A 10,223-nucleotide genomic window follows, 5' to 3' on the forward strand; every position below is an offset into this window, starting at 1 on the left:
TGTATAAATGTATATATCTAATAAAAGCACAGCATCTGCACTTTAACCACATGTGAATTGTTTGATTACAAATCTAAAATTGTGGAGTACAGAGCCAAATCTAGAAATTGTCTTTGTCCCAAACATTATGGAGGACGCTCTATGATTAGTGAAGTGTGTGTGTGGGTGCATTTGTGTGCACTTGTGCGCGCATGCTCGTGTACACATCCGTGTGTGTGCCCACAGAAGGCCTCTGACTCCCCTCCCCCTGTTTTCAGATACAGCTCCCTCTCTCCTGAACTGAAGGACAAAGCGCTGGCCCTGTGGCAGAGGAAGTGGGACAAGTTCATTTCTGAGAACTCTCAATAGAGCCCAGAGCACAAGAGGGAATGACTGGGAACCAGGTGGCAAAGTCACACCAGGCCACGGGGTTCATGTGCCAGATAAATCCACAGAGATGTGTCCAGGACAGAGAGGTTCTCTTCCACTAAGCATGAGCCATGGTCCCAGTGTTGCCAACCTCTTGCCTTCGTTGTGTGCCTCCACTAAAAATAGTGAATTTGGAAAGATCTCAGGAAAGCAAATGCTGCCCTCTGGTGGAATGTGGGCTGTTTGCTCTGTGTCAGGAAGTGGTGCTGTAACCACAGTGCTGTAAGCTCCCACAAAATGGAGGAATCCCTGATATGTCTGGAAGGAAAGGTTCTTGAAACGTTCCATATCGTGGATATAGACAGCGCACTTTATTGGTAACAAAGTGAGAATTATCTGACTGACCTGACAATCTTAAACACTTAATGTATATTTTTAATATTTTAATCCCAGTGATTTTTATTTCACCAATCTGGAGCGCCCAATCACATTTCTAAACCTGACTCATCTCTGGTGTCAGCCTTTATCAGTTCAGGGGTGTGTATCATGAAACAGGATTACTGAGTTATCTGGATAACTGCACTGAGTAAAACCCAGAACCATCCCAAGTGCGGAATATGGACTGGAGTAAAAATAGCTGTTCTGGGTTTTACTCAGCGCAGTTATCCGGCTAAGTCAGTAATGCTGCTTTGTGATGCAGGCCCCAGGAGAGTATATATTAGCAGGTGTCTTATCTGAAGCATGTGCATACGTCTGCAGTCCACCAGCAAAACTGTGCAACTGCTTTGGTTGAAAGGCACCTAATATAACTTGAACCAGTGCTCTACCCTGAAAAGCCACACAAGAGTCCTTAAATACTTGATTCTAATATTGGATGCTGCAGCTGCAGGCTTGGTCTTCACCTGATGTGACTGAGGAAATGGAGACAAGTCTCAGTGATGTGTGAATGCTTTTATATGGATAAAGATTTTTACACTGTGGAGTTATGAGGACATTTACTGGTGTCGTCCGTTTAATGTTTTATATGACTGAAATTAGTAGTCGCACAGGAATTGCCTTAAAAGGCTATGTCATTTTTGTCTGTCACATTCTGCTTGCTTGTATTACTAAATTAAATGGGGAGTCTACGTCACACACAACAAAATGTTCTAATTGGCGAAAGAATAAGAATCTGCTATATTTTGCGGAAGTCATTCATTACATTGTTGATAAAGTAACTTACCAACTCTTCGCATTTTATGATTGATTTATTGTTAACAGTTATGTAATTACCAAATATTTCTGTTATTTTTTTGTAGTACAAACATGCGACCTATGTGTTAGTAGCTTATTTGGAATGTGCCCAACAGGACAAAAATCATCATTTTTTTTTCAGTATAGAAATTGTGACTATGTGAAATATTGCTACAGTTCATGACTTCAATTCTTTGGATTTTATGGCCATTTCCCAAACTCTCAAAAGGAGGGAAAAAATGATGTGCGTCTATTACGGTCAGCCACCAAATGGAAATCTGACAATAGGTTAACTCCAGACCACACACTTGTTACTAGTAAAACTCCATAGTTTTTAACAATACAAGGGACATGTCATTTGTGAATGGAACGGGTCTCATATTTAATACATGTGGAAAAATAGGACCAGTGTCAAGGTTTATGGTAATACGTGACTGAGATAAGACTGAGATTAAACATCTGATTAACTATGAACCAAGATTTCTATGTTGTCACCGTGTTACACCTAATACATTTTAAGTTTCGAGAAAAACGGTTACACTTTACAATACGGTCGCATGAATTGGCACTAACTAATGTAGTTGTACTAACTACTGAAAAGCTTTACATCTTTGTTAATGTATTTGTACATCGTTAGTCATGTTCACAATTACACCATTTAATGCCAATTCATATGGGAATAAAAAAACAGTTTTTGTTAACGGTTAACTAAAAAAAAAATTATTTTACGTTTTGCTAATGAACAAATAATGACTAATGCATAGTTAAATACATTAAACTAATAAATTAGTTAATGTATTTAACTACTAACCAATTAAAAGTTAATTTCATGCTTAATTGATGTATTTGCAAATCAGTCATTCATGTTAATACCTGCAATAATGTAAAGTGTTAGACGGGAAAGTAATAGGAAAAGGTTCCTTTAACATTTCTTTTCCATTTCTTGTACAACTTGCACGATCACATTTCTCATTTAACAAAACAATAATCCTGACTTTTAGATCGGCTACAAAAATGTAAACAACGTATTTTCTCTTTGTTGGTCAATACAAAACTTTATTTTTCAATCATTTGAAAAAGTTTATATTTCACCGAACAAATAGCCTTTTAAAGATAACGATAAAATTTTCTTTTCAAATGACCACTAGGCGACGCGCGATACCTTACCTTATCATCTTCGAAGATCTGCGAAGTTGCACTGCAGTTCCGCCAAAGAACTCAAAGTATTCTGCAGTCAATTAAAAAATTTAGTTGAAACCGATTCTAATTCTCACTTAATTTTACCAAGAGCACATTTAGTTTAGACATTGTTTTAATGTAACACTTCATACATCGTCAATAGTATTTTCTTGCTGATTTTAATAGTTTGCCTTCTGGTTCAAGTTAACGTGAAATATAAAACTCACCGTCACCAAACCGTCAAAGTGAATACATGCAGAAAGCAGCATAACCACATCGTCCCTTCCTGATTCCAGTTTAAACCAAAACAAACTGGTCATGCTGGTGACCAGCATGTTAGACGTAGGTTTGACAAAACCTACCTCCACTCATGCTGGTCTTGCTGATGACCCGTTTATGCTGTTCTTGCAGGTACATCTCTTTTATGTTTCTTGTTTTGGGATACCGAAATGTATAAACAAAAATAGTCCTTAATAAAAGCTGAGAATCAGCATTTTAGCCGTATGATATTTGATTGCAAATCTAAAATTGTGGAGTACAGAACCAAATCAAGAAAAAAAAGGCTTTGTTCCTAACATTATGGAGCTCACTGCATATAGGCTAAGCTAATAAACACACATATTTGCACGATATGACCCTTCTTAACATTCTGAGACACAACAGTACAACGGGCGGCACAGTGGTGCAGTGGGTAGCACTGTCGCCTCACAGCAAGAAGGTTGCGTATTTGAATCTCGGCTTGGGGCCTTTCTGTGTGGAGTTTGCATGTTTCCTCCGGGTACTCTAGTTGGTAAATGGACTGCATTTATATAGCGCATTTATCCAAAGCGCTTTACAATTGATGCCTCGCATTCACCAGAGCAATTAGGGGTTAGGTGTCTTGCTCAGGGACACTTCGACATGCCCAGGGTGGGGGATCGAACCGGCAACCCTCCGACTGCCAGACAACCGTTCTTACCTCCTGAGCTATGTCGCCCCTTCCACAGGCCAATTGGAGACCCTAAATTGCCCATAGGTATGAGTGTGTGAGTGAATGGTGCGATAGATTGGTGGCCTGTCCAGGGTGTATTCCTGCCTCTCGCCCAATGAACGCTGGGATAGGCTCCAGCACCCCCTGCGACCCTGCTCAGGATAAGCGGGTATAGATAATGGATGGATAGATGGACAACAGCACAACATTAGGTCATACCATTATCATCATCCAACCCATTTAAATTTTTGATTGTGATTGTCATATCCTATTACTTAATGTGAGTTTAGAATTCAGTTGGATTCCGTTTTAATACCCCAAATCACATCATGGATTACAGAGCAACAATTATTCACGGTCAGTTGCAAACAGGCCAAAATACAAATTCCACAAAGCCAGTTTTTCCATACAAAACTTGTATACATGCTTGCGCTTTTCAGATAATTATCCATTAGTCATGAGAACATTTTATGCCTGCAGTCGAAGACTATGAGCCTTGTTTTCAGTGTGTATTGAGCTTTGTCCATGATAAACTACAGAGTGCTGTTGTTTTCGTGATGAGTAATTTGTGAGCATTATATTGTTGATCACATGCTAGGACGTTAAAATGCTGTGCATGGTGCATTTTCTCTTGGACTGGGAAATTCAGAAGAGATTACAATGTTCTATGCTGTGGAAAAAACCACTTAGTTTGACATCAGTGTTCAGTATCATTTTATGTTGTTGCTAACTTACCGTTTTTCCTGTCAGTGGCTGATAAAACAGTGGAAATGGTTTTTGATTTTTCTCAGTAAGTGACTGACAAGTCTTGGAATGGGAGGGGATGCCCAGAGAAAGAAGCTGGGTATGATCCTTGAAACTAGCTGTGAGTAAGCAGGATTTTGTGTGTGTATTGCTTTTTAAAATAAAAAATGGTTACTTTATGTAGGAACAGCATTTTCTCTGCATGATTAAATTCATGAAAAAATAATCTATAATCTTTAAAGATGAGTCATTTTGACAAGGAAATATCATTGAAGTATTTGAAGGTCAGTGATAAAATGCATTAGTATTTTTGTTTTTTGTGTATGTGAAAGCTTTTTGGAAAAAGTTTTATCATGGAAAAGCTTAATTAAAACTACCGTTTGACTTTGACATACTGTAACACCACTACATGTCCTCTTCTCCTTTTCCCACCTAAATGGTATTCTCTGAAATCTTAGCAAAACAAGATTGAACTTTATTTTAACTGTACATAGATATCTGTATAAATGAAGCGTGAATTCGTATTTCTCTTGTACACTAAAAAAATATGATATGCTTTCACACAAATAGCTTAAAATGAAGAAAATGTAAATAATGTAAGTTTTTATTGCACACTTTTTGCAGCAGTGAATAATTCATTTTGTTCTCATGGTACAATAAAGTTACTTGTGAGCCCATGAACGCTCTTAATTTTGATAAAAACCCCAGTCCCTATTTCACTTCTGTAAGGCCTTTTGATTTCACCATTTGGCCAGTTCTATGCTGTAGGGAACTTGAAAGGCCAAGATCACTGAAGAACTTTCTCCTCCACATTAGTTTCTTTAACCCTAGTCTTATTCTAATCTTCCCCACAGCACTGTCCACTGTGTTCTTCCCAGCCTACAGCATGGCACTGCTGTCCTCCCTGCATGGTTCCCAGGTAACTCTGCTGTCAGTGTTGCTGCTATGCTGGGCAGGTGTGTGTGGCGGGATCCCAGACCCTCGCCAGAGAGAATTACTGATACAGCAGGAGGCCTCCCGACAAACAGGGGACACTGTTGTGCTGACAGAGGCTGAGCGGAGGCTGAGTGCTCAGCTACACAAGTTGAAACAGCGGGAAATGGAGGAGCCACAATTCCCTCCAGCAATACACTTCTTCAAAGCCCTACCCCTCATCCAGCGGAGCCCAGTCTTTAGGCTGCTACAGAAGATGCCCAAAGGTAATGTAGTCTTCACAGACACAAATGAGACTGCTGTATATTCATCATTATTATGATTATCATCATCACCATCTGACATTACTCAGTGAGCACCTTGAATTTGGAGAACATTAATTTTATTTACTCATTTAACCTTTATTTTTACCATGTAGGACAACTGAGAACCTGGTTCTCTCTTGCATTGAAAATATGGGTAATTAAATTAGGTAGGGAATTTAAATGATTATGGAGGGGATGATTAGGTGGCCAGGTATAAGAGAGTCAGTTTTAGGGGTTGGGGGATTTTTGAAGTAACATGACTTTTTTTAAGGACAGCCATTGGGTCTTTTAATGACCACAGTGAGTCAGAACCTCAGTTTAACATCTCATCCGAAGGACCGCACCTCCTGCAGTGTCCCCATCACTGAGCTGGGGCAGCGGGTTTTTGATTTAGTCAAGATGGAAGTGACTCACGTCTACAGTTTTCCATGCAAAGGCCGCTGGGTGGTATACTTGCTGGCTGCTGTTCATTGGGTCATCTTTGTGTTTAAGGGGCTGCTCTGCACATCCACGATTTTGCTGTGGTGGGGGTGGAATGGCTGGTGAAGAACGTGACCTACAGGCCGCACTGTTATATCTGCTTCACCGCAAGCCAATCAGTCCGCTTCCTCTTCTCTGCCAAGCGGCCCCGCCCCCTTCCGCAGTGTTCTGCTTGGGTTCTGCTGGAGACACTGAGGGGAAAGGTGGACAACACCACCGACCTGGACAACAGGTGGGTGCTCACCTTGGGATGGAGGTTCTATGCAAAATACCTGTGGTTTTGTTTCTATTTGACTGTGGGTTAGAGATGGGAAATGAAACTTTGTGGTTCCCGTAATAGGTGTGTCTACTGGCTGTTGTGACAGATTGACTGTTAAGATTGAATAGAAAGTAGAAGAGACAGTCTGGGATTGGTTGGAGTTTATGAATCACTGATAACACATCATGGCTTGTCGTTTACAACTGTCATCTGCAATTAAACAGCCTGAAGCAGAACCTCGCATTGCTCACAGAACACCCTGCCACAGCCTACCCAAGCCAGGATGCCTTGTGGGACAGGTTTGAGGAGACTTTCAACGCAGCACCTGGACTGATCAGCTATGTACCTGTTTTCAAGGACTATTTCTACCAGGGTGTGCAGCAGTTCTATACAGACAATGTCATAGGGGCGACATAGCTCAGGAGGTAAGACCGATTGTCTGGCAGTCGGAGGGTTGCCGGTTCAAAGCCCGCCCTGGGCGTGTCGAAGTGTCCTTGAGCAAGACACCTAACCCCTAACCCCTAACTGCTCTGGCGAATGAGAGGCATCAGTTGTAAAGCGCTTTGGATAAAAGCGCTATATAAATGCAGTCCATTTACCATTTACCATTCATGTACCTGGAGCTGAGATCCGGAGTGTCACTGGTGAATAAAGACAGCATTCCCAATTAGGGCTGAACCCATGTGTCATGGATGTTTTTACTGCACAAATGTAGTGTATTGACTTTGAAGTGCACCGTGATACAACATTTAATAGGCTGCTCCATATCCTCATTTAGGACAACTAAACATTGTTTACCGTAATTTAATTTTAAGTACATGGTTTATATCTTGCTCAAGGGTGCAATGTTCGTGCCAGATCATGTTGTAATTGAATCTGTAGCCTGTGGGTTATAAGCCGAGCTCCTTAAATGCTCTGCATTTCCACAGACCTATGAGCTTGATGGAAGTACACATGACAGGGCCTGGTGCTTGAACACCTATCAGGATGTGACCAGGAAGTTTGTGGAGGACCATCCTGATTTTCTGGGAGTTCGAATAATCCTTTCTGTACACAGGTAAAAATTTAAGAAGATAGAAATGTACAGGCTCAAAATCAAAATAAAGGTCACTGTCTACTGTATTAAAATGGCTTCTCATTCCAATCCTTATTCTAGAGTCAGGTTTGTGCAGTGTGTTTATTTTAGGAATGTAAACGTTTAAAATGTAAAATCTGGACTGTATTTCTAACCACTTACAGCACCTGAAAGTGCTAGGAGAAACACTATTTGTTCAAATTAGAAGTTCAGTATATTATTATTATTATGCCACATTTTCAACAAGGATTTTCAACATATTGTATTAACTATGTCAATGTGAGCTTGTCTTTTTTGTCCTCTGTCTCTCAGGGGTCTCAATGTGTCTGAGGTCAAAGCTGTAGTGGAGGAGGCCACACCTGCAGAAAGAGTTTCCGGAAGTCATGGCTGGATTTGACCTGGTGAGGAGATCTTGGGAGACAGGAACCTTATCTGGGTATATCAGATATCTGGTCTCCTTTTACTGTTATGATTGTGCACTGCGTGGTATTGGTGTGTTATGTGAGTGTGATATATAGGGAGAGGGGTATGCTAAGGTGTTGCTATGTTTTGGAGGTGGGCCGTGAGGATGGAGGGAGACCCCTCTGGTACTTCAGGGAGGCCTTGTCCCTGCCAGCAGAGCTTGGAGTCACTCTGCCCTACTTCTTCCATGCAGGAGAAACAGGTGAACCAATCATGACCCCTAACCCATGACTTTTAATCTCTAAGTCCTTCCACATATACACCTCTGAGTCAGAGAAACACGAGTCACAATTTCACTCTAGAGAAATATGTGTACATTTAATGGTGTATATGTGTGTAGACTCGGAGGGCACATACGTGGATGAGAACCTTCTGGACGCCCTGCTTTTCAACACCACTCGCATTGGGCACGGGTTTGCCCTGGCACGCCACCCTCTAGCCAAGGAACTCTCCAGGAAGAGGGGTGTGGCTGTGGAAGTCTGCCCCATATCCAATCAGGTACTCCCATTGTGGCCTGCACCTGTCACTCACACAGCGCACCACTGAACAAGCTGGCACATTCAGACAGACCAAAAATGAAGGATGTCAGTCCTCAGCCGCTTTTCCTGCCCTTTCCCCTTTCAGGTTCTTGGGCTTGTCTCGGACCTGAGGAATCACCCTGCTGCAGCACTCATGTCTGAAGGCCATCCAATGGTGGTCAGCTCAGATGACCCAGCCACCTTTGGAGCGACTGGGCTCTCGTACGACTTCTACGAGGCGTTTGTGGGCCTGGGCGGGATGAACGCCCACCTGGGCACGCTCAAGGAGCTGGCTATCAACTCCATCAGGTGAGGCCTCTGTCTGAACCACACCAACATGGAACGTGGCGTGTGAATATAGTCAACAGTACGTCGCTGCGGTTACAGTACCGTTCATACAGTTGGCCGTTTTTGTTTTGTTGAATGCCAAAGGTGTGTGTGTGTGTGAGTTCACTGTACACAATATGGGGTGTGTATGTATGTTTATGTTCATTCATTGAATGTTTGTATTATGTGTTCACTATATAGAGGGTAGGGAATACATACGTGTGTTCACTGTATGGACAGTGAAGTGTGTGTGCACGCATATACATTTATACATATGCATTCCCTGTAAGGATATATGTACACTGCATGTATTGTAAATGTATGTGTTCAGTCTATGGTGTGTGTGCATGTGTGTGTGCCCACAGAAGGACTCTGATTCCCCTCCCCCTGGTTTCAGATACAGCTCCCTCTCTCCTGAACTGAAGGACAAAATGCTGGCCCTGTGGCAGAGGAAGTGGGACAAGTTCATTTCTGAGAACTCTCAATAGAGCCCAGAGCACAAGAGGGAATGACTGGGAACCAGGTGGCAAAGTCACACCAGGCCACGGGGTTCATGTGCCAGATAAATCCACAGAGATGTGTCCAGGGTGGAGAGCAGCTCATGACTAACAAAAAAAACAGAATAAATTTAGAACCCGCACACTACGCTGCTGTTTCCACCAATTATTGACAATATTTTGATAAAATGTGGATCCTTGTCAGGTCAAAAGACATGCACCTCCTCCTTTGTATGTACACACACATCAAGTCACATGACAATCATCTAATTACATGGCCATGTACTTTGCCATCGGAAAACATTTTGAGGCTATAAAAAAACATACAAAATCTTAATTTGTGTACAGTACATATGAAAATAGTTTATTTACAGTAAGACAATAATCCCTCCTTTATCTGACCATCAGATCACAACAGATGAATCATGCTTTTTGGCAGCCAATGCTAGTTTCTGATTCCATCGGTAGTATTTGTTTCTAATGTGGAATTTTTGTGTCTGGGTGTGGTCAGAACGTGAGTGTACGGCGGAAACCGCAGCATTGTCTGCGGTTCTGTTTATTTATGCGTCAAATTACCGGAAATTAAAGGTGTGCACGTTCCCTCTTTTACTAGGAAAAGACTTTCATAGAATTCACCCTGTCAGAAATTCCCTTTAAAGTTCATGTCAACAAAGGTGTAACCTGAACAAAAAAAGAGAACAAAAAAGCCTTCTAGGCACTCATGTAGTAATCCAATGAGGAGAGCAGGGAAAGGGTAAAGTTAAACTTATCATTCTTAATGCGTTTGTTCCCTATGTTCTAAGAGCACCTACTATGTATATTTTTTGTCATACTCTTGTTTACCACAGAGCACCCAGTATATTCTTCTTCTACTCCAGAGGTTGCCATCTATT

General features: G+C 41.6%; 1 protein-coding gene across 1 annotated transcript; it reads left to right on the top strand.

Moving 5' to 3' along the window:
• Nucleotides 1-228: 228 nt before the first annotated feature.
• On the top strand, nt 229-9,478 carry LOC135246479 (adenosine deaminase 2-A-like). Its single transcript, XM_064319926.1, is given in 12 exon segments — nt 229-4,595; nt 5,329-5,673; nt 6,205-6,424; nt 6,676-6,850; nt 7,042-7,095; nt 7,381-7,508; nt 7,839-7,880; nt 7,882-7,927; nt 8,082-8,190; nt 8,329-8,486; nt 8,613-8,815; nt 9,231-9,478. Coding segments are annotated over 12 exon segments (1,623 nt in total). The 5' UTR covers nt 229-4,543; the 3' UTR covers nt 9,322-9,478.
• The last annotated feature ends 745 nt before the right edge of the window (nt 9,479-10,223 follow it).

The sequence above is a fragment of the Anguilla rostrata genome, unplaced genomic scaffold (genome assembly GCF_018555375.3).
Source record: "Anguilla rostrata isolate EN2019 unplaced genomic scaffold, ASM1855537v3 scaf0383, whole genome shotgun sequence".
In the NCBI taxonomy this organism is placed as follows: domain Eukaryota; kingdom Metazoa; phylum Chordata; class Actinopteri; order Anguilliformes; family Anguillidae; genus Anguilla; species Anguilla rostrata.